Source organism: Drosophila obscura, unplaced genomic scaffold (genome assembly GCF_018151105.1).
Source record: "Drosophila obscura isolate BZ-5 IFL unplaced genomic scaffold, ASM1815110v1 contig_9, whole genome shotgun sequence".
In the NCBI taxonomy this organism is placed as follows: Eukaryota; Metazoa; Arthropoda; class Insecta; order Diptera; family Drosophilidae; genus Drosophila; species Drosophila obscura.
This window is the reverse complement of record NW_024542883.1, coordinates 4,606,621-4,630,683: the sequence shown is the minus strand read 5'-3', so window position 1 is coordinate 4,630,683 and position 24,063 is coordinate 4,606,621. Positions and strand designations below refer to the sequence as shown.

The following is a 24,063-nucleotide window of genomic DNA, read 5'->3' as shown; positions in this document are numbered from 1 at the left end:
GGAACCTAGGGATGCCATGTCCGGATGAACCTTCCTCACTCCCATTTTATTTTTATATTAACAATGAACAACAAAAGAAATGGAAAGCAAGTACCAATTCTAAAGAAAAACCTCACAAATAATTACATTGGCTGGAGGAGCTAGAGCTGGAACATAGAAAAGTACGTGCAGCCAAACAGATGCATTGATCCTGTCGTAGCTAGTCATACCTTCTGCCCTGCATCTAGGCATCGGAGAGGGCTGCCACGCCAGGCAGAACCTTTCCCTCGAGCAGCTCCAGTGAAGCACCACCGCCCGTGGAGACGTGCGACACTTTGTCGTCACCACCAAACTGCTTGCAGGCCGTGGCCGTATCTCCACCGCCAACGATGGTGGTGGCGCCCCGTGCCGTGGCCCCGATGACCGCTTCCAACATGGCTCTGGTGCCATTGGCGAAGTTGTCGTTCTCGAATAGGCCCGGGGGACCGTTCCAAACAATCGTCTTGGAAGCACAAATGGCTCCGGTAAATATTTCAATGGATGTCTTGCCAACATCAAGACCCATCATATCCTTGGGAATACCCTGCTTCGCATCCACGGACTCGATTCTTTCCGGGTTCTTGTCGATTTTGTTGGCGCAAACAAAGTCCACGGGTAGGATTATATTGACCTTTTTCTCCTTCGCTTTTGCCATTATTTCGGGCACCATAGCAGCACCTTTCTCGTCGAACAACGACTTGCCAATCTCCATGGAGTTGAGGGTTTTAAGAAATGTAAAGGACATGCCACCTGCCACAATCATGACTGAAACATTATTGAGAAGGTTGCTGATTAGGGGGATTTTGTCGGCGATCTTTGCTCCCCCCAGAATGGCCAGGAACGGCTTGACCGGTTCTTGAAGCGCCTTGGCAAAGTATTCTAGCTCCTTGTCCATCAGAAACCCGGCCGCTCGCACTTTGTAGCCCTCGCCCATCATGGAGCTATGGGCACGATGGGCAGTGCCAAAGGCATCATTCACAAAGATCTCGCCGAGCTGCGCCAACTTGTTCCGAAACTGCTTAACCTTCTCGGGATCAGCCTTGATCTTCTTTTTGTTCTTATCCTTACTGCTACCCGTCTCCTCGGCGTAGAAGCGAAGATTCTCCAGCAGTAGGACGCTACCCTCAGGAGGATTCTTCACCGCATCTAGGGTATGCTCCCCTACGCAGTCATCGAGAAAGCACACCGGTCTTCCCAGCACCTTCTGCAGCTCTTTTGCCACCGGTTCGAGTGTGAATTTTTTATTTTTTTTCCCATCCGGACGACCCAAATGCGAAGCCAATACCTGATTGGGTAATTGTGAACGCTAATGGATGTGGACATTGGTGCCCAGATGGAGATCTACTCACCAGAGACTTGCACTTTTTGTCCAGGGCATATTTGATGCTGGGCAGAGCTGCGACTATGCGCTGATTGTTAGTTATTTGGCCGTCCTTCATGGGAACATTGAAGTCCACCCTGTAAAAGAGGGGCCCATGAATAAGGAAATTCCACACTGAAGAATCCTTACCTCATGAAGACACGTTTGCCTGCCACGTCAACGTTCTTCAGGCTCAGCTTCTTTGGTGGCTTTCCAGCGTCTCCGCATTTGTTTTTGCTGCTATAAGGTCGAACAAATTTAAATTTGAGAAGACTCCAGGCTCCAACCTGACGCCCAAGACCAAAAATTTTCATTTTCGTTTTGATGTACTTTGAAATAAAACGAAAAGTAAATCGATATATCGGCAAAGAACAATCGAAAAATGTTAATTTCAGTTTTTGTTTTAATAAATTTAGATGTTTTACCTTTGGAATCGACTTCCTGTTGTGTCTTGAAGGTGGTTTGATGTGTTTTGCTCTCGCTCTGATAAAAATAAAAAAGGAATGAACAAAACTTTGGTGCAAAATTAAAAATATCAACACGGAAAACTAGCCGGTTGTTTGTTTAATCGAGCTTTTTAAATAAATAATAAATAAATTGAAGGACTAAAATTTTATTAAAGCATTAATGTGAGTCTTGTGAACTGAAAGTTTTGGTAAAGCAGATTGTGAAAGTGGCTGACGAAATATTAAACAATGTTTTAACTGTGGACGTATTGGTCACGGTTCACGAGCGTGGAAAGAAAACAAGCGTTGTGGTGCGCCGGAGTGCACATCTCCAAATTGTCACACGGCTCGTGATAAGAACCTATGTCCAAAATGGGCACTTGAGGAAAAAATAATGAAAATTATGTGTGTAAAGAAATTGTCGAGGAAAGAAGTGACATCCCACTACTCGATAAATAATCGATTTGATTTATTATCCCAAAATGAAAATGCTTTTCCTGCTCTACCATTGAAGATGCCGGAGACAAAGATAAAAACGAGCTTGTAAACAATATCATAAATAGTAACCGATAGTACTATTAGTACACCTCGAGAGTAAAAAACACTTTAGTTACCCCTCAACAAAATTTCAATCATTTCTCATTACCATCTTATACTCATGACACTTCAGAACATAAATTCCAATACCCAGTCAAGTGGGATGTAACGTTTGCTGATATATATGCTCAACTTTTCCAGTATAACATTCTATCGCTCAAAGCAAATAAAAATGACAAAGTTTCTGCTTAATAATGAAGATTTTGATTTTTCGTGTCTTTCTGAGATCTTCTCCCATGGAGATGATCCCACATTTAGAGGCATTTTAAACTTTAAAGCCGCTGAAAAACTTAGAGCTGGCAATTATGCAGGCAAAAAAATTCCTTTCATTGCTACATCTGACATATCAATTATACAAGCAACTATTTCATATCGAAATCTCACGATAGCTTCAGCCTATTGTGAGCCAAATGTACTTCTAGAATCTAGACGACTTAAAATCAGACATTAAAAGTATGACCAATTTCAAAGATCGTTTCATAGAAGATGTTTCCTTAAATGCTGGTTTAAAGCCTAACCTTTAAAGAGTCTCTAAATCTGGTGTCGGGTTCAGTTTTGGATTTGACTTTTAGAAACTCTGATTTGCTTTTTGACTGGCATGTCCGTCCTACAAGGATTGGAGGCAGCCACACATCTTGGAAAACAGGCCTCCAAAGTAATCAGAGCCCTTCGTCTAGGAAATCTTGGAAATTTTTTAGAAATCTTTAAGGTCTAGGGAAATCTCAGACGCAAGAGTGGTCTCTATCCAATAAAAGAGAATATTTAGACTTTCTGAGCAATCAAATTCTACAAACAGAGTTAACTGCAACTGTTCCTAATAGCTTGGCTAACTCGCAGAGTACACAAGCATTTTCTATGAAGGAATTAAGTGAGGTTATTAAAAATAAAAGATCAACGGCTGGTGACATTGAAAGGATCACATATGAAATGCTAGCATCTCTCTCGCAAGGAGTAATACAAAAACTCTTGTCTTGTTTTAATGAGTCATATGATAGCTGCGTGGCGTATCATTAAGATTTGTCCGATTCCAAAATTTGGTAAACCCCTAGATGACATCGATAACTTCAGACCAATATCGTTAATCTCAGTTCTTGCGTAATCTGTAAACGGCATGGTTAAAAATAGATTGTCTGAGTTTGTGGAAAAGAACAAGTTATTGTCCTTTAGGTGGTCCTTTAGGAAAAAGAAAAGTGCTTCCATGTGTATAAACGATCTTTTGTCAACCGTTCACTGCCTCAAACGGCAAAATAAGAAAATAATAGTTGCTTGCCTCGACATATAACTGTGTAAATTTGGCCTTCCTAGGAAAAATTATGTTGTGGATAAAAGTTCCTAACTAAATTATACTATGAATTCTAAATTTTTGGTCATTAAGGTTTTTGCAATTAGGTTACGAGATTGAGAAGGTTACAAATGGTCTGCCACAGGGAAGCTGTCTGTCGCCAGTTCTTTTCAATCAGTATACTCTTCGGTAACATCAAATTGAGCACAACGACATCAAGATTTTTCAATTTGATGATGATTTCATAATCTTGTCAGCCAACCCCACTTTTTTTTGAAGCTGCAAACAAAATTACAAGGCAAAATCGACAGTTTTCAGCTCCTTTTGTGGATATCTAGGGCATAGCCTGAATCCAACAAAGTGTTCGGTTATGGCTTTGACACCATTCAAAAAAACGAATGTAAATATCGTTATGAATCTGCAAAGTTTCCCTGATGTCAGGGAAATAAAGTTTCTGTGGAGAATAATCACATCGAGTTTGTCTGACAAGAAACATGTAGAAATAATAAGGAAAGAATCTGGGGTTGGCATGAAACTGTTGCAAATGGCCACCAATATTAAGAGTGGCCTAAGACCTCAAGTTGCCACAGATACATATATTTAAAGCTCACATTAGATAAAAAGCTGATGCGTCGACCACCATGACAAACCTAAATAAAGGTAACTTTGGGAAACTTTATTCGAGACAAGCCTCCGCACCAGATACCAGATAACACCAGATACTCCAAAGCATGTGCTTTTTGCGTTGGCGGGTGAAATGCCCCCGAACTTCAGAGCAATGTTTTTAGCTGCCAAAGAGCTTTTGAGATCAAAGACTCCAAGCTACGATCTTTACATAACTTACACCTGCTATCAATCAGTAAATTCGACTTACACGATAGTAGCAATTTTTGAAATTACCAAACCAGCAATGACTTTCACCGCAAATAAAAGACTGCATCTACATAGTTACCCCTTTAATATAAACAAATATGTACGTAAAGAAGAAGTTGTTGCTATGTAAAGTACCATATCTTTGCAAGTGATGCTTCAATTATTGATAGTAAAGTGAGTATGGGTATTATTGATGTAAACAGAAAAAAGACTAACTAAATTATAAATATTTACGGATAGTCAGATGCCTATCCAGTGGCTAATATTCACAACTTGCTGGCATGGCCGGTATCCCAATAAACGAATCTGCCATCTCAAATGGGGTTTTTGTTAGGCTGAACCTAATGTGTAGGTGAAGCATGTCGAGAGATCAAGAAAAAAGTGTTCGCCTTATGGAATGACCACTACAAGGAGGCTTCTTCCTTGTCTGGTGGTTTTTTCTTTGATTTATTTCCAAATGTACCGAGGGAACCCTGGCACAAGAAGGTTAGATGGAACGCTCAGGATATGAGACTCCTAAGTCGAATCATGATTAATCATACTTATGACAACGTTTTTTGTTTTGTTTTTTAATGTAAATTAGTTAGTTCTGACCTATGTCCAAAATGTAATATAACTGAATCAGCAAATCACCTGATTTTCAACTGTACATTGGAACAACAAATTTAACATCAATTAAAGGAAATATGGTATACAAAAACCCATACGAATAGAACATTTTGAACCTTTTTATGTAAATAATGCAATAAAAAGGACTTCTGAAAACTAGCCAATCTTTTACAAAATTGATGTATCTATCGGATTAAATTATTTGTTTAGGGCTGAGAAGGCTAACTAGCTAGTAATATTAAACTGAATATCAAAATCATGGAATACGATTTCAATCAATAAAATATAACGTTATTTAATATTTCCACGAAATTTATGTAACTTTAACATATTTAACGAATTACAGGTGAAAGTGGTCGGTGGTCATTTTTGTTTTGTAAGTAAAGACGAGGATGGAGCTACAATGAGCCTTTACAAACAGTATTATTTTCCGCGGTTTAACAAAGGGTGCTCAACATTTTAAATAGAGGGGTGTTAAGTGGGTTAAGTCTCGTTTGATCGCCGGATTTATTAATTTTTTTTTTTTGTTATTTAACTGGTTTTACTGGTTCTCGATTTTTTGCTGATGGTTTTTCTAGAGGTCACTCGCAAAAAACAAATCAAGTGAATATAGCTTTGATTTTTCCAAATATTAAGACACATTTCAAATTGACCGCCAAACTCAATTTTTCGTGGTTTTGGTATACTGGTACTGGCAAATTTTCCACATTCAAAATCAAATGTATCTTACGGGAACTCGTATGGAATAAAGATTCATTGTGCTTGTTGCGTCATTCCATACGCGTTCCCGTATGATACATTTGATTTGTATGGGAAAAATTTCAGCAACATGGGGAAATGAAGTAGCAGCATTGTTGTGCAACTTTGGCACGGAACGAGCAACAATCCGGCATACTGTGGGAAAATGGATATTATGGACTTGAGATATTGTTTGTAATTTCAGGATCCAATTAATGCAGAAACTACTCAGTCTCTGTTTCAGAGATATTAACGAAATTTGGCATATCACGGGTTCCAATAATAGGTATCAGAACCGGGATAAATGTATATATAAAACACAAACATGTGCATTTATAGTTAAAAAACATGTCAATCTAGGATAAAATCATAAATAATGTTTCAATGGAGCTTGGAAGAAAACTTTTCACACCCATTGAAAGAAATAAGGTATACAAAAGTACATACGCATAGAAGATACTTGGTTGACCAGCAACACTGACGTAACATTTAGTCAACATTTAAGTTTTATGCTTTGGCCGGTTTTGTTTGAACCTTAATATGTAAACAATCCAATGAAAAAGAGTTCTAAAAACTAACCAATCCTGAAGGAAATTTATGTATCTATCGGATAAAATTATTTGTATTTCAGTTTTAATATTAAACTGAATATCAAAATTGTCGAATTTCATATCACAAAATATCACGGTATGGCAGCCCGCAGCAACTACGAATTGCACGAGTCTGGCAGCGCCACAAAACGACGACAAATTCGTTTTATGCTGTTTTTGTTTGAACCTTAATATGTAAATAATCCAATAAAAAGGACTTCTGAAAACTTGCCAATCTCTTAAAAAATGTATGTATCTATCGGATAAAATTATTTGTTTAGGGCTGAGAGTCCCAGCTAGCTGGTAATATTAAACGGAATATCAATATCGAGGAATATCAACGTCGTTTTTAAAACAATCGATACTATCGTGATAGCTCTAATAATTATTAAAACACCATTGAAACCTTTTAGGAACTTGTCCATTGTAAAAATTAGATGCCACCTGTCGATTTGTTTACAAATTTGTCTTCGTATTTTATAGCAGCCAATCCAAACATATCAAAAGCACAACGACTGTAGCTCGATAATATCATGATAGTCGCAAAACCGTCGATAGTAGAGACTAGCAGTAAAATATCGATACTATCGATAGTGCCCTCGATGGTTTGACACCTCTACGTTTTATTAATTTGTTTTGCAGTAAAAACATAAATATTGCACAAAAATGGGTGGTGGTGATCTGGTAAGTAGTGCCCCTTTATATGGGACCGGCCAAGAATCATCGGAATTCTCGCACAGAACTTGAAGAAATCATGGCATCCACACACGATGAAAAACCAGGAGAGGGTTTGGAAAGCAGAGGAACAGGCTAAGATGGAAGAGAGGAAATTGCAAGATCTACGGAAGGAAATCCACGAAGAGCGGGACCGGGAAGAGCTGAGGCGCCTTGGCGAGAGCTCTGGTGTGCTGGCCGGCAGTGGAGGAGCCCCCGGCGAGGCAAAGCTGGAATGGATGTACAAAAGTGAGTCCGTCACATGAAAAGTAGCGAAATTTATACAATGTTTTTACAATGTTACAGACAGCACGGAGCTGATCAACCGCGAAGAGTACCTGCTGGGCCGTAAGATTGACAAATCATTTGAAACGCTGCAAGCCGAGGAGCGTCGACAGGAGCACGACAATGTGGGCGTCAAACATTCCATCAATCATGTCGAGCACGAGTGTGTGCCCTTTTCCATACGATCGTACCGCAACCTGCAGTCCACGGAGCAGGTCGACATGCAGCGCAAGACCATGGAGGACCCTCTGATGCTCATCAAGCAGCGCGAAATGGAATCGCGACGAAAGCTTCTAGAGAATCCAGTCAAACTGAAGGAAATTCATCGTATTCTCAAGACAGAGCAGGATCTGAAAGCCGCTAAAGAAAAAAAAACAAAAAAGAGTAAAAAGTCAAAAAAAAAGAAAAATAGCAAGAAGTCCAGCGATGAATCGAGCAGCAGCGAAAGCGACGAGGACTTGGACCGAAAGCTGGCACGGCAAGTCAGCAAGCTGAAGGGTGACGCGGGGAATGAGGACTTGAAACTGGACAAGCTATTGGACGCAAAGTATCGGACGATATCCAAGCAGCTGGACATTGCGACAAAGAGGAAGAAGAGCAAAAAGTCGAGACGCAAAAGCAGCGACAGTAGCAACGAAAACAGCACCGATGAGCGGGCCCGCAGAAGGTATTCTGAGCACAGGAGAAGGGATGACCGGAATGGGAGCTTAAGGCTCAGGGAAAAGCGGAGAAGCAACAGTCCAGAGGAACCGAGAGCACATCGTGGTGGCAGCAGCAGCCGCAGCCGCAGCCCACGACGAGAGCAGCAGACACAACGTCGAAGAAGCCCAGAAAGAGGGCACCCACGCCCACGTAGGGAGCGAGATCAAAGAGACCGAAACAAGAAACACACTGATCGCAGCAGGGATCACCCAGGTCGAACAGATGACAGCAGAGACCGAAGTTCAATCCGTCGCCGCCGCAGCCCCAGCCCCAGCCCGGCACCAAAACGACCTTCACCCCCTAAGCGCAACGCCGGAAAACCCAAGCTCAGCGAAGCCGATCGTGAGGCTCGTCTGCGAGAGATGATGGACAATGCCACATGGCGAGAGGCCGACCGCACCCAAGCCGTGCGAAAGCACCGCGAGGCGTATGCCAGGGAAGAAGCGCAGAACAGGGAGCGCGACTTTGATAAGGAGTTCATCAACAAGGAGGTGAAGAAGGCCATTTCCAATCACAACTCGATTGGGGATCGCATACGGGCCAATCTCAACAATATACAGCGCACCTCCTCCGCCATGGATACAAACTTTGCACGAAAGTAGAAACCAAAGTAGAAGTAAGCTAAATAATATTCCTTTATTTCATATGCATTTCATGTTGAAACAAAATTATGCAACTTTCTGTTTGTGAGTCTTACAAGATAAACGACGCGATCAACATTCATTTTCGAAGAGTGTGATTTCCATTCGAGTTTAGGCGTTGGAGAGAGCGGCCACGCCGGGCAGTGTCTTACCCTCCAGCAGCTCCAGGGAGGCACCGCCACCGGTGGAGACGTGCGAAACGAGAGCTTCAGTGTTCCATTTGGCGCAGCACGAGGCTGTGTCGCCGCCACCGATGATGGAGACAGTGCCGTTCTTAGTGGCCGCCACAACGCCGTCCATGATGGTCTTTGTGCCATTGGCGAAGTTGGGGAACTCGAACACGCCGGGAGGTCTGTGCCACAGATTGAAGGGTTAAAAATTGTAGAATGAAATTGTAATTCACAATTGAAACACTAACCCGTTCCAGACAATCAATTTGGCGCGTGCCACAGGTGCCGCAAACAGCTCACGGGTCTTGGGTCCCACATCCAGACCCATGTGTCCGTCGGGAATACCACTCTCGACGGTGGCCTCGCTGACGGCTGCGTTCTCAGCGAACTTGTCACCACAGACAAAGTCCACGGGCAAGTGCAGCTTGACGTTGTTCTTCTTGGCCTTGTCCACTAGGTTCTGAACAATCTTGGAACCCTCCTCGTCGAACAGGGAACCGCCGATCTTCATGTTGTTGAGGACCTTGAGGAAGGTGAACGCCATGCCGCCGCCAATGATCATCTCATTGACCTTGTCAAGCAAGTTCTCGATCAGCTGGATCTTATCGGCAACCTTGGCGCCACCTAGGATGGCCAGGAAGGGATTTGGGGGCTTGTCCAGGGCCTGCGAAAAGTACTTGAGCTCCTTGTTGAGCAGCAAGCCAGCAGCACGCTTCTCGAAGCCATCGCCCATCATGGAGCTGTGGGCGCGATGGGCAGTGCCGAAGGCATCATTGACGTAGACATCGCCCAACTTGGCCAGACTACTACGGAACTCCTTGACCTTGGCGGGATCGGCCTTTACTTTGCCGCCGCTGGCGTCCAAGCCCTTGCCCTCCTCCTCCACGTAAAAGCGCACGTTCTCGAGCAGAATAACCGAACCTGGCGCGGGATCCTTGCAAGCGGCCTCCACCTCATTGCCCACACAGTCGCTGAGGAATTTAACATCCTGTCCGAGCAACTTCTTCAGCTCGTCGGCAACGGGCGCCAGCGTGTACTTGATGTTCTTGTTGCCATCGGGACGACCCAGGTGGGACATCAGCACCACGGACTTGGCCTTCTTGGACAGGGCCAGCTTTATGCTGTCCAAAGCAGCGACAATGCGCTGGTTGCTCGTGATCTTTCCATCCTTGATGGGCACATTGAAGTCCACTCTGCAGGGGAAGAGAACGAAACGGAGGTTTATGCAACCTGGTTGGCAGACACAGGACCATATATGTTCCACAATTACCGCATCAACACCCGCTTGCCCTCCAAGTCCAGGTTCTCAATGCTCAGCTTATTAAAGGCCATTTTAATAATTTTTTTGGAGCGTGCAAACAACTTCTGGTACACTTTTGACAACTGGCTTGGCGAATGTTCGCTCTTTTCTCTTCATTCACAGCTGCTGTGCGGCAATGTCAGCGCAAGGTCATTGGTGGGTCGGTTGATTAGGGTTGCATGTTGCGGCTGTAACGGCTCCATATCAGCCAGCTTTAAGAAAGGCTACGCATGTCAGGGTACAGATATACTAATCAGAACGGCCAAAGACTACATTCTTATTCGACTATGTTGTATCTGAATAAATAGTTAAACAAATTCGTACCGAAATGCGCCAATCAGTGTTGCAAAATGGTTTCCAGCCAGTGCTGAGCGCAGGCGCTAGAAAGAGCCGGTTGATTTGAAAGCTTTTAAAAATTAACTTTTTACTCGAAATAACATCATTGGGGAGCTAATCCAAATGCACTATAAAGCAATGTGCATATGATAATCAAATATTACCTGCAGGTACTAATGCAATGTATGTATATCTGTGAAAATTTATGCCAATGCAACTCTGCCGCTTGACCCAGTGTTGTGAAATACCGCTATAGCATTAGGCGGTTTCATTTGAAAGAATCCACAGTCAATTTTTGTACAATCTTTAATATTTAATTATAAATAATTAAATAAATAAATAATTATAAATCGATTATACATATGACCATATTGTGGATTCATTTCTTACTTTTATAATCCCATTATGCCTTGGTTGGGAATGCCGCGCCGATGAGCATCTGTAGTTATTGAATAAATAAATGATGTTCACCCAAGCCAAATAACGAATTCGAGCATCCAAGAGAGTGTATAGTATGCACATTCATACATAAATAAATGGACTCTCTGCTCTGGGCGATTGGGCACACAGTTTTATTTGGACTGTTCAGAGACCACAGTCATGTACAAACAGATGCCCCGGCACACACAGATGCACCACAGAGGCACGCAAACACACTCGCACACTTGCGGGCACTGCCAATGATTCTTCCCCAATGATTCATTCATGCGCCGCTCACTCGCTGACACTCTCTGCCACCGGTCTCTTCGGCGGACAGTTCAAGCAACAACCACCACGAGACATCACCCACCGCCTCCTGCAAGACCACCACCATCACCCACCGAATGTTCCCAGTGCAGCAAAATGCATGACGCAGATGGCAACAACGGCGATTGGGTAAGAGAGTGGATGAGATAAAGAGGGGAACAGAGGAAGAGAGGAGAGCAGAGTAAAGCGTAGCGTGGGCCTATTCAAAGCATTTCAACCACAGCACTGCACCATCGGTGGAAGAATGTGAACGACGGGATGGTCTACCATCTCCATCTCGTTTCCCCATCAACCCATAGAAACGTCATAAGTGCAGGCCCGCCGCAAAGGACACTCTCACAATGGGATGTGAGCCCTGACGATTCTATACCATTCCGTCCAGTCCCAGCCCCATCCTCAGGTACGAGTACGGGTTGTATTGGAAATCGAAGACAATGGGGCTGGTAAATTTAATTTTAATAATTGCGTGTGAAGTGCCCGGTTGACGTAGGACAGCTGGGCAGCTGGGTATCGTATCGGACTAATCGCCGCACTCGTGTGGAAACATTAGCACACGCCAGCCAAACGCGACCCGAGACCGGAGATGAATGTCTTCCATTGGTCCGTCCCGGGCCACTCGGCCAAGCGAATCGCCTATCATTCTAACAGCCGCTCAAAGCGAGCTGTAAACCTGTTCCATGCTGTTCTCCAGAACGATTTCATTTACCTTAAGTGAACGTTCACGGTTCCAAAAGCGAGAACAGCAATCGCTATGCGGTACAGCATGACCTACAAGTATGATGCAGCTTCAAACACACGAGTATACCAATTTATGGGAGATAATAAGTATCCCCTCATATTACCCCGGTATCTTGGATCTATTACAGATCTATTAGCAGCGCAAGCTGAAAAGAAAACTTAACGCCATGAGTACTACATGCTAGGGTGTCAGTGGCATGTACGAGTAAGTATGCATGTATGCATGTACATATGTTCATACATAGATACACATGAGTGGACAGGTATCGATTGTTTGCATTAAGATTTGTTCACACCTCTTTGCTACAAAAAAATTTTATGACGCAATATGTACATTTGTATTTGTAATGAAGGAGATTCTGAACTGAACTAAGCAGAAATCTTGGGTTAGGTTATGGACGAACTTTGAGGCAGCGAGATTTTTATAGCGTATACCGAATCGCAGATGTTGGTATTCGTGGAAACAGGACCCTTCTGGAAAGGTCTATAAACAACTTCCTGCCTGCCTGGCTATCCGCGATTGCCACCTTTTTTATCGCGCATGATCCTCCATTTTGAATCACGGACTAACCTTGGGATATTACCGGTCAAACAGTGCCGGTAACTTTGCGAGGTCCTCTTGATTCTAGATGCAACAGCTTGTTAACCGCAGGTACGACCGCGGCCTGCTCTATTGTCCAAGGACTTTCCGTCAAACGCCCCCACACGGCTGATGAGAGCCCCCGACTCATATCGTAACAATGCGCGAATGCTCCACGAACGCCATGCCGTATTACTACAATGGGTACTACTCGTACGAGTTGAGACCGCGCGGAGCACCACACCGCGTAGCGGCTTGCAAAACGAAGACGCAAATCGGCTTATCGTCAAAATTCAAGCCCAAAGGCAGCCAAGAGTCAGAGCTGTTTGTCGCGGCTGCTTGCGGCGCTGCTGCTTAAATATGATAACTCAATGATTGTCCCACGATTACAGGTGTTTACCACGAATGCCTTCAACGTGAGCGGACGAACAGGTTCGCCGCTTTTAATTAGCGAGCTGACGGACGGCTGCTCTGTCGTCTCCCGTATTATTCAGATTACGAACTATAGCTACATACATACATACATACATATGTATATATGTACATTTGTATTTATTGTTGCTTATGCACGAAAATAGCTGAAAAACAAGAATGCTTCAAGCGAGAGCCCCGACCTTTTGATACCCAGTATCCGTTTGTAATATGAATTCAGCAGAGAATTTGTTAATTTTACTCCATTATCAGCATTAGTAATACACACATGCAAACAAGGCGACAAATTGAATGGCAAAAAATGTAAATCTTTTAGATTCGCGTGACAAAATTTCGAATAAATCATCAGTTACCAACTCTAGGTTCTCCCAGCTCTAGATAGTATGTTTTCAACATATGTATTTAGATAAATATGTACATTCATACTTAAATTAACAGAAACACGCACATACTCGTACAAATATGCCTTTTCCTTGAATGCCCAGATAGTTGTACATATGTACATATGTATGTGCCTGTATCTATACAAACGCAATATACCCCTGTTTTGTTTGGATACCAGGTGTAATGGCTGAGACACGGCAATTCGTACGGACCGAACGACTACAATGGCAATAGCTCATCAGCCAATTCCTGAACCAACATGGTTCGTGTAACGAACAGAGCCAGCAAATTGTCGAACCACAAATGCGGGATCAACGGAAGAAATGGCACATCAGAACAAACTAAGGGTGGACCATGTTCAAAATTAAGTTTATAAGCGATGATGGGGTTTCAATAAAGCCATTTGAACCTGGAAAGTTTTTGGGGTTATCCCAGACTTTTCTCCAGCCAAGTCCTGGGTGTGTCTTGAGGTGTACGAATCAATAGGCCCCAAAAATAGACTGCTGCCCGAGCACCTTCTTCCTCCACTCCACTCACATTGCTAATCAATTGACCCCAATACGCGAGCATATTCCGGCCCACGCTGGTCCACTCTATAAATACAAGCACCGCCAACCGCCCGCCCCGCCCGGTATAAGGCGTTCCACACACATCTGCATCAACAGCACTGCAGCAACACTTCTCATGAGCAACAACAAGAAAGGGGAGCGACGGACAAACGGTCGGTCTCACGCACGCGTCAACTGGCGATTCCAACGGACCGTCGGAGCAACGGAACGACTGCACCACACCCCCAATCCATGCCGCCCTATAGTTCGCCAACTACATCGGCCGGCAATTTTCAAATTTAGCGCCAAACGTGCCGGCGACTGTACTCACGGAACCCAAGCAGATTTTGTATGGAATTAATCAAGAAACCCACTCATTTTGTCAATTCCGGATATAATTTTGATCGTATCGCCTTCGGAAAAATACCAAAATTAAGGGGATCGTTTGAGGTAGCCTCTCGATCTGTTTCGGATCCGATCTGAATAAAGGTATCTGAGAAATGGGCGAAAATATCGGGGGCGCAACTTTTTGTGAAGAAGAAGCTGGCGGCGATTTGTAAACGCTGCCGCGCGAGTATGTTCATTCTTGTTCGAGACTTCAACGGGTACATATCGTGGTCAGCAAAACATAAAATATACCCAAAGACAGAATACCAAGCAGTCAGCAGTAGTAGTAGTAGTATCCTTCTTCCATGCAAGATGAATACTATCTGTATTTGGATTACTCCTGCACTGCAAATACTCTTTATAATAATACTTGATCAAAAATTATTGCAAAATATTTGAAAAATCTCTCGATTGCTTGAACGCCAACTCTGTTGTTGTTGCCTTCTCTCTACGTTGCTGTCGACTGCGGCTGTACAGATGCCGCAGAGGTTTTTCTTCAGTGTATTACGAGGGAGAGAGGCAACAGCCAACCGACCGTGTGATAAGCCGGCCAGAAAGAAAGCAAGCGAGAGAGGGCTAGAGAAAACGAGAGCGAGAGTGCCAACGTGTTTGTGTGTGTGTGTGCGATTTGTATCTGTGTCGTGTCACCGCTTCTCTTCCGCTGCTTAAATACACTGGACGTACCACAAATCCAAACACTGTGTTTGTGTTCTCGTGCGGTGCGGTTCTCGTTTTCTCCCCTGACTATTTTGCGCTAATTTTTGTCAACAACCCACATTTTCCGAATACAGCAATAAAAAGAAATAAACGGAGTATACACACAAGGAGCATCAATCATTCAGCTAAAGCCCATATAACCGTTAAGCGTTATCTAACATAAACAAAAAAGTTTTTCAAAAAACTACAAAAAACATCCAGAAACAAAATGTCTGCAGCCACAGAACAACAGAATAACGGTGATGTTGCCGTCGAAAAGGTGGCCGTCAAGGACGATGTCGCCGCGGTGAAGGACGATCTCAAAGCCAAGGCAGCCAGCGAGGATAAGGCAGCAGCCGATGCCGCTGGCGACGCGGCCGCTGATAACGGTACGGCAAAGGACGGCGAGGATGCTGCCGCTGCCGCCCCCGCTAAGGAATCAGTGAAAGGCACCAAGAGGCCAGCAGAAGTAAGTACCCCCATCCACCAGTGAGCTCCATTTACGTGTAGAGGAGATCATGATCATCTTCATCGTACAGTTTCACGTATTCCGTTTGTGCGCTTCCCAACACTTCACTCCTCCTGTCGCTATCGCTATCGATCGCCTTATCGATTGCCGTTGATTTTTGTTTACGCGTTCAAATTCCACGGTACCAAGTGATTCATTCGAATTCGTGAGTTCCACTTTTTGAATATTACAAAACGAAGAAAAATTTTGGAAATAGATATACACACGTTTTCCGATTTCAAACGCTGCTTCAGAGAGCGGGAGAGCGCGCAGAGAGCTTGTTCTCAGTTCCGTCCCTTATATACCAACGAATGAGAGAGAGAATATACATATATATAAAGAGAGCGAGAAAGAGAGCGTTGTTTACGATTAACCAAGATGATTGTCGGTCGGTAATCAAAGATTATTGTTGTTGGGTTCAAATCGAGGTTAGAGGGCCCATACACACCACTCGACAACGCCACTGATGATGCAGTTACGGTACAGTTATGGCTCAGATAGAGAGGTCTCGCTCCCGAGCGAGAGCGTGCGCTAATGTATTTTTAATAAACTTAACCAAATCAGATGAATACTAGAACAGGTCATTAACATTGACGTGTTCAAAGGAAAGACGCAAAAAGCTTAACCGAGAATGAGAGCGAAACAAAGATACATAGAGTAAGAGAGATATGTACATAGATAACTTGTAAGGCGGCCTTGCAACACACCTACACTGCCTGTCATCGTCTCTGTGTTGGATTCGGAACAATAGATGCAATAACACTTCATTATTTGCACACTTGGCCTTATTCATCATCGGGGGCACTGCATTTATTGCGTTTGCAAAAAATATTGGCAACGCCGCAAGAACAATAACAGTACTCTCTCTCTCTCTCTCTGTCTCTCTCGCCGGCCGGCGACTGGGAGCGCGAGGTATTTAAACTTATTTTGTACTGTCTGTCACATTCCATTCTTCCATTCCCCCATTTTGGGGCCATAATCGAAAAGCACATTTCTGATAAAAATAAAAGCCATGAGGTATCACTATAAATTGGCAAATCAAACGATTTGACTCGAACTCGAAACCAAAATGTACAGTAACGGTTCTCTCTCGCTCTCTCATCGTTTATGCGCCTCTATCTCTCTCGCGCTATCTACTTCTCTCTCTCTCTCTCGTAATTTGTTATGTATACACACATATACTCCCATGTTTGTGCTTACATTTATCTTTCACTTTTTTCCCCTCTCCCTTTTATGCGTATTTATTTTGGTACATGGCGATGCGTACATAAAACAAGGCCTGTACAGGGTGTCAAACTGCCCTTTTGACATTATATAAATTAAGTTCGGGTGATTACAAAGTATCACCATTGCGATTAGGTGTTAGGCGTTGGTAGTGTTGTTTACATATCCTTTTAGATTTGAATGAACTGTTTTGTTTTGGAAAGAAAATATTAGAGAATGGAAAACCATACAGGTAGATAAAGTCAATATGCCCCACCAACAGTCGGTCGGATAAATAATTTCCCACAAAAATCCTTGTTGAAATTATCCCCTCTACATACAAATATCCTTGATGACCCTGTTTCATCCCATTTTATCTATTTATTTTGTATTGCACATTTCTCAAGTGCTCAGTCTCGTGACTTGTGTATGTATGTTTTTCTCATATGAGTGGGGAAATGTGGGGATAGGAGGCACATATTATGCACACTTTACCGCAGCTATCCACATTGTAACAGTCGGCTTCGTCTAGTAAATATATGTACTACGGGTTTTTTTTTTGGAGATGGGGACAGCTTATGGACGGGGGCTTGTTGTTGGTTGGCTGCTGCTTAACGAACGTGAACCCACGCATGCGACGCTGACAGAGAGGCAGACGGCGGCGGCGACGCTAGCGCACTCTTCTGCAGCAGCTGAGGGTGCGTGTGTGTGTGTGTGTGTGTAGAGACATTCATTCATGCAACTTTGTCGTGACGCGTGTTCTCAGGTACAGTTCTGCCTCGTCAGCGCTGCTGGACGCTCTCTTTGGCAGTATTTCTCTCTTTTTGGCTCTCTATCTTTTCCTCTCTCTCTCTCTCTCTCATTAGCTTGGCTGTCGTATCTCACGGATATGGATACATGTGCTTCTTTGATGCCAGCGTCGCTGCTTGCCTTATTGTTTTTTTCCTCTATATATTACACACGTACACATAGAACATAGAGAGGAGGAAGATATATAGGAGTATGTAAAAGAGAGTGCACTTGTAATTTCCTGCTCTCTTACTCTTCTCTCTCTTTCTCTATAACTTGCTTGCCGTGTGCGTGCTTGCAGCGAATTACATTGGCGCGCGCATTTTTCAAATGTTTTTTTACGGCGAAAATAACGATTTTCCCGCTGCTCTGGCAGAAGACTAAAAAAAAGAGAAGGGAAGCGAAGCGAAGAGGTTTCCCGTTTTGTGGGCTGAAAATATACTTTTTATGGCCATGTATAGTGTGTGAGGGCGCATTTGATGGAGCTTTTGCTTTGCCCTTGATCAAGGAGATGTGTGGGTTTGAGTTGGGCGCACAGGACCAGAATCCGATTCAGAACCATTATGCTCATTCCTCTCCTCTCTTTTTCCAGGCCAAATCCGCCGAATCAAAGAAGGCCAAGAAGGCCGCCGACGGCGACTCTGACGAGGAGGAGGCTCTGGAAGAAATCATCGAGGGCGACAGTGAAATCGAGAGCGACGAATACGACATACCCTATGATGGTGAGGAGGATGACATTGAATGTGATGGTAGGTCTTTATATAGACGGGACTCTAACCCTTAAATTTTAACTAATCTTCAATTTCCTATCGAACAGACGATGATGATGATAATGACGATGGTTCCGGCTCGGACGATCAAGCGTAATAATAATGTAGTCAAAAATACAACAAAACAAACAAACAATTTAAATTAATAATAAATAAAAGTTACAAGCAAAAACAAATAAGAAAAGCAACCAGAAAATAAACAACAAGAACAAACGACAAAAGAAAAACACAAAAAAATCGCAAAAGTATATAATTTTTATGTTTAAGGAATAATTTTTATTTCTTACTTTATTTTAATTGTATTTTATGTGTACTTTTTTTATAAAAAAATACAAAACCGCAAAAATTGTAATTGAGAAATGTTCGTATATGGCGATCTATACGAAAAGAACGAACAGAAAAGTAATCATCCCCACTATATACAAATACGACAAGAAATCCACAAAAAACTAAACCAAAATCTTTCTTTCCTTTATGTATAAGTCATAATTTATAGAAGTTTATGCTTAAAACAAATATACAAAGATTGAACATGAAGAAGCGTAAATCTATATACAACACACACAAACAAAAACCACACATAATAAAAAACTCATTATTAAAATTAGACGTTACATTTATGAAAGAATGAAAGAGACAAAAATACACAATTGAAAAGAAACAGCAAATGCAATTAAATACAAAACAAATAAAACATAAAAATTGTATTTGATTAAATCGAGGCACTATTGAAAGCATATTTCGACACACTTCGACACTCAAGTTTTACATATGGTTTCAAACATTTTGCTCCCTCTGCGGCCATCAACAACATCCACACATACACCGACAACGACAAACGGTACGCAGCCACGCACCCACAAGGGGGAGTGACGACGCGATTGTGTGGGTTTTTCGATCTAGGGCGCGTTCGAGCAACGGGAAGATTGAGATCTGTTCGGGGTCCCCAACCGGGGAGCTTCGGAAAGGCTTCTTTTGTTTCGTTTCAGCATTTAGCCCTAAGCCATGACTAATTTTAAGTATTTATGTCAGTATTAAACGAGGGTTTACATTTTGTTGAGCAAATCGAATAACGATAAACCCAATTCATTTGTAAATTGTATAAACAAACTCGAGAATCGAAATATGGACAAGAATAAACTTTTAATGTTACATACTCGTACGTATATCTATTAGTGAGGGCGCCTACTGAAAATAACATACATATATATACATACATGCAATAATACCAAGTTCTGAAAATATAACGACTGATATTTGACAAAGGAGTGCGCTCAGTTGGTCAATCAAAGTCTGCACTTTTACTTCTACGCCGCCAATACGATCCGACCCCCAACAAACCCAACCCCAACCAACCTACCCAATATCTCCTAGTACTACCGACACACACACCCACTGACCCAGATCCTACTGCAAGAGGCACTTAAGTGCTTTAAGCTTAAGTTGAATACAAAATTGAATTGAATACTCAGTGTAATCAAACATATGTATGCCATTTGATACCGATACCACAGACAATGAATGTTGAAGAATTAAGCGTTTTTGTAAATACTTATTATATACATACATACATATGTATGTATCTGCATTAGATCTGCAAATTAGAACATCAAGAATAAAATCAATAAACAACCAGTAGTAGTGAAAGGCAGCAAACAGAACCACTCAAAAAGGAAGAGAAGAATATTAAGAATTTTTGAACGATGAAATAAATTATTGTAATTACGTAAAAGCGAAACCCATATTCGTGCTTGTACATCCCTCCGTTGGTATTTCTCAAATTCCAATAAAAAGTTTGTTTCAATTGGGAAGCCGGACGGGAAATACCCCCTGGCTTATATGGGGAAAAAGAACCCCTAACTGGGATATGTAGGGGTTGTTTGGGTAGGGACCGCTTATGGGTACATAATTCATTGATTCTTTATTTATTCCCTCCTGGTACACATGTGATCCATCCCTCTCCTCTCAATTCCCTGGGTTGCATATACATAGAGCGTTGACCATACTGGTTTTTAAAGTCTTTCGTATTACGGTAGCGGTGATATACATATGTACATATATATGTACATATGTAGGGAAACAATTACTCAACCAATTTCTTTTTAACTGAAAAATATCTGCTGCCAGCTTTTACACGGTGTACTTATGTACATTCATACATATGGTTAAAATCGCCGACTGTAATAGCCTATTTACACTGACGTGAGTTTCCTATAGATTGTTGAGCTAACTCAATAACTCAGAATTGGCGTCTACACTGGCACAAACTCGAGCTATTGAGTTGAGTTTTGACAACAGCACGTTCTACGTGTTTTTAAAAACATTTTATATATCAACCAAATTATTAATATGGACAGAAAATATTTGGGGCTACGTTTCATGAATTGTTATGTGAGAGTTCTTCCGTACACCATGAAAACCATTATTTTTTTCCTTCCAGAAGTCTAGAAGTTCCTGTAAAGGCAAATAGGTCTACAAAAATCTCGATTCTAATGATAAAATTGGCTAAAAGTATTATTTTGCTAAACCTATTACAAAAAAACTGAATTTTGCCCAAAAACGCAATAGCTCAATAACTCAGCCGTAGTGTAAACAGGCTCTTAAATACAATTTTGTATTTTTTTTATTTTGATTAAGAGGGTGCGGATATTTTCTTTAAGATTGTATTAGCTATTTAAAAAAAAATAATATTAATGAATATTACTAATTAATTTTTGAATAACGTTACAAAGTTACAAAAGATGTCAATGAAAGCTTCCTTCAGTCACATATTCGCTCAATTCCAATCCAAAAACCTCTGAAAAACCCGGCTCAAAAGGAATTGTCATTATTCTTAAACTTGCCGCTTACCAATTGGCATGACAGACAGCCATATAAAAGAAAGGGTATTTTTAAAATCCTTAAACAAAGAATTTGGGATGCTTCCTTAAATATTTTTTAGTTTATTAGAATTTAACAACTAACAAATATCTATGTATATGAAAACGAAGAAAGATAAATAAGATATGTGTTATGAAAAATTGTTGTGTTTTCTGTATGGGAATTAAATTTCAGGAATTAGTGTTAATTACAAATGTTGAAAAACAAAAAATATCAAAAATATCGAATATGTCGATATTTTTCAGTGATATATTTTATATCATAGTCGCAAAACCGTCGATAGTAGCGTATAGCAGCAAAACATCGATACTATCGATAGTGCCCTCGATGGTTTAACACCTCTAGAATATTTACAAATTTAATAAAATGATCAGCGCAAAAAAGAATAACGAGGGATCCGGACCTCAATGCTGTGTGTACGCATGTAACAAGTCAAGTTGCATCGATCCGACTTTAAGAATGTTTCAGTTTCCTCCGGCAGATAGTTATTTAGGTGAAATTTGGCGCGAGAAATGTGGTCTTTCTCTGGAGGATACAAAAATGTTCTTCATATGCGAAAATCATTTCTCTAGCGAATGGTTGGGGGCAAAAAAATTAAAAAGGCAAGCGATTCCCACTTTAAATTTGGATGAACATTCAAAAGAGATGAAATTGGCCAAACTGGGCGAGCCAAAGAGCCGAGACAAAGACACAAGTTCATTGCCAATGTGTGTTAATTGCAAACAGTCGGAGAACTTCTATAAAAAAAAATGCAACACGCTATTGGCAAGAATCAGAAAATTAAAACAAGAACTGAAATCACATAGACGTTTAATTGCCAGTAAAAGTGACAACGCTACAAAGCGCATCCGCATTAACTCTTCGGCGTCCACTGCTACAGATGTCAGTTCTGAGACAGAGTAAGTGCGGGTTTTAGTTCGAATGAACTGAAAGCCAATGGATATCACCGAGCTATTCAGCGTTCAAATATGCCTTACATTATCAGAAACGAGGATGGCCACGTGCTGGAAAAGCTACGAATGAAATTAGAAGTAGATGAATTGCAGGGGGAAAACAAACGCCTCACTCAGGAGACTCAGCAAATTCGTACAATGATGAAGTCCTTCGATAAATTATTCACTAATTCGCAACTCAGGCAGCTACGGACCGATGGCAAGCGAGTCTGTTGGAATCCGGAAGACATTGCCTACGCCGTTTGCCTTCACACAGTGGGACCTCGTGCATATCGCTACCTCTGCAAGAAGGGATTTCCACTCCCCGACGAGCACACTTTAAGAAACTGTTCGCAGACAGTGAAGATACATCCTGGTACATTGGATTTTGTGCTCAACCTATTGTCCAATTCTGTGGACATAGACGAGAATGATACAATTTGCGTCCTCTCTTTTGACAAGATGAGAGTTGCTTCAGAAAACGAATCAAAGTCGACAGAAGGTTCGGTTTCGGCACCAGAAAACTATGTCCAAGTGGCGATGGTGCAGGGCCTGAAAAAATCATGGAAGCAACCAATCTACTTTGATTACAATACATCCATGACAGCAGAAATTATAAATGAGCTCATCCGAAGAATATACATTGCAGGATACACTGTAGTGGCTGTGGTGTGTGATGTGGGACCAATGAACTTTAAGTTGTGGTCACAGCTGAAGATCTCTCCTGGTAAGACTATAAAATAAGGTATGTGTAACACGTGACCTGATGTTTCATTTCCTCTTTTAGAGAAGTCGTGGTTCCCGCACCCAGTTCAATCAGACATGACCGTTTTCATGTTTGCAGATGTGCAGCACCTCATAAACGACATACGGTATCACTTCCTCGACTGTGGGCTTATGTGGGGCGAGAAAGTAATTGGTGCCCGAGCCATTAAAGAAACGCTGCAGCATTTTTCCCATTCGGATCATTCATCAATTTGGAAGGTGACAGACGAGCACCTGAGTGTCAGCGGCCCCGAAAGGAAGAAAACTGAATTGGCCTCACAGCTTCTGTCCAAAACCACTGCTGTTGCAATCACGCGCTGCTTAGATCTTGGCCTACATGTGAGTAACGGCGTGGAAGCAGCAGAGTTTGTTAGGATGGTGGATAGCTGGTTCCATCTCTTCAACTCTAAATTGCCCACCTCAAGCTTGATGCTGTGTAGTGTTCTACAGCAAATGTCGGCTTGGATGGCCACCCCTATTAAACCTGGGACGAAAGCCAAGCGTTGGCCCTTTCAAGAGGGCGTTTTGATCAGCAATTCGTCGCTAGAGTTTTTGAGATGTTATGTGGCAGAAAAGTATGACATGGAATACGTGATAGCTAGCAGGTTGTCGCAGGACCATCTTGAGGATTTCTTCTGCACAATGCGTTCTGAGCCAAATCGTTTTCCTACGCTTTTGGAATTTGAAAGTCGAATTCTCAGATACATTCTAGGTGAGGAACTGGAAGGCTTGTCATTTGAGCCCATGAGTATTTGTTTCGTATAACAATTGTGAAATTTTTGCAGATAACACAACAGATTTATTAAGTCCTTGCTTACCGGATCTACGGGTCTTACCTGAACACCTCCAAAACGTATTGCCGGAGCCGATGATGGTTAAACTCAAGACTGTGGACTCTCAAAGGATGATAGTTTGATGTAATTAATAATATCAAGACTGGCTTCGGTAGACTAAGCCTTTGATAACATTAAAGATTCTAGTTAGCTTTTGCTGCGCCATAAATAAACATATTTGTTGGTACAACTGCTGTTTATTTAATTTCT

General features: G+C 42.1%; 4 protein-coding genes across 5 annotated transcripts; 2 read left to right on the top strand and 2 right to left on the bottom strand.

Moving 5' to 3' along the window:
* Nucleotides 1–39: 39 nt before the first annotated feature.
* LOC111069272 (phosphoglycerate kinase) lies at nucleotides 40–23,984 on the bottom strand. Of its 2 annotated transcripts, none has more exons than XM_022359252.2 (5): nucleotides 23,857–23,984; nucleotides 1,804–1,861; nucleotides 1,529–1,707; nucleotides 1,368–1,476; nucleotides 40–1,303 (listed from the first exon to the last, which is right to left on the bottom strand). In XM_022359252.2, exons 3-5 carry the CDS (start codon nucleotides 1,690–1,692, stop codon nucleotides 224–226), a joined length of 1,353 nt encoding a protein of 450 aa, XP_022214944.2. In that variant the 5' UTR covers nucleotides 1,693–1,707; nucleotides 1,804–1,861; nucleotides 23,857–23,984; the 3' UTR covers nucleotides 40–223. The 2 variants fall into 2 exon arrangements, with proteins under 2 accessions (XP_022214944.2, XP_022214945.2); XM_022359253.2 differs by lacking the exon at nucleotides 23,857–23,984 and adding an exon at nucleotides 12,718–12,767.
* On the top strand, nucleotides 7,097–8,937 carry LOC111069271 (pre-mRNA-splicing factor CWC25 homolog). The gene is made up of 3 exons (XM_022359250.2): nucleotides 7,097–7,197; nucleotides 7,254–7,476; nucleotides 7,534–8,937. Exons 1-3 carry the CDS (start codon nucleotides 7,180–7,182, stop codon nucleotides 8,814–8,816), a joined length of 1,524 nt encoding a protein of 507 aa, XP_022214942.2. The 5' UTR covers nucleotides 7,097–7,179; the 3' UTR covers nucleotides 8,817–8,937.
* Nucleotides 8,832–10,458, bottom strand: LOC111069273 (phosphoglycerate kinase). The gene is made up of 3 exons (XM_022359254.2): nucleotides 10,296–10,458; nucleotides 9,274–10,218; nucleotides 8,832–9,207 (listed from the first exon to the last, which is right to left on the bottom strand). Exons 1-3 carry the CDS (start codon nucleotides 10,355–10,357, stop codon nucleotides 8,967–8,969), a joined length of 1,248 nt encoding a protein of 415 aa, XP_022214946.1. The 5' UTR covers nucleotides 10,358–10,458; the 3' UTR covers nucleotides 8,832–8,966.
* On the top strand, nucleotides 14,636–18,568 carry LOC111069274 (bacchus). Its single transcript, XM_022359255.1, has 4 exons — nucleotides 14,636–14,707; nucleotides 15,269–15,642; nucleotides 18,266–18,422; nucleotides 18,491–18,568. Exons 2-4 carry the CDS (start codon nucleotides 15,403–15,405, stop codon nucleotides 18,538–18,540), a joined length of 447 nt encoding a protein of 148 aa, XP_022214947.1. The 5' UTR covers nucleotides 14,636–14,707; nucleotides 15,269–15,402; the 3' UTR covers nucleotides 18,541–18,568.
* Nucleotides 23,985–24,063: the final 79 nt, after the last annotated feature.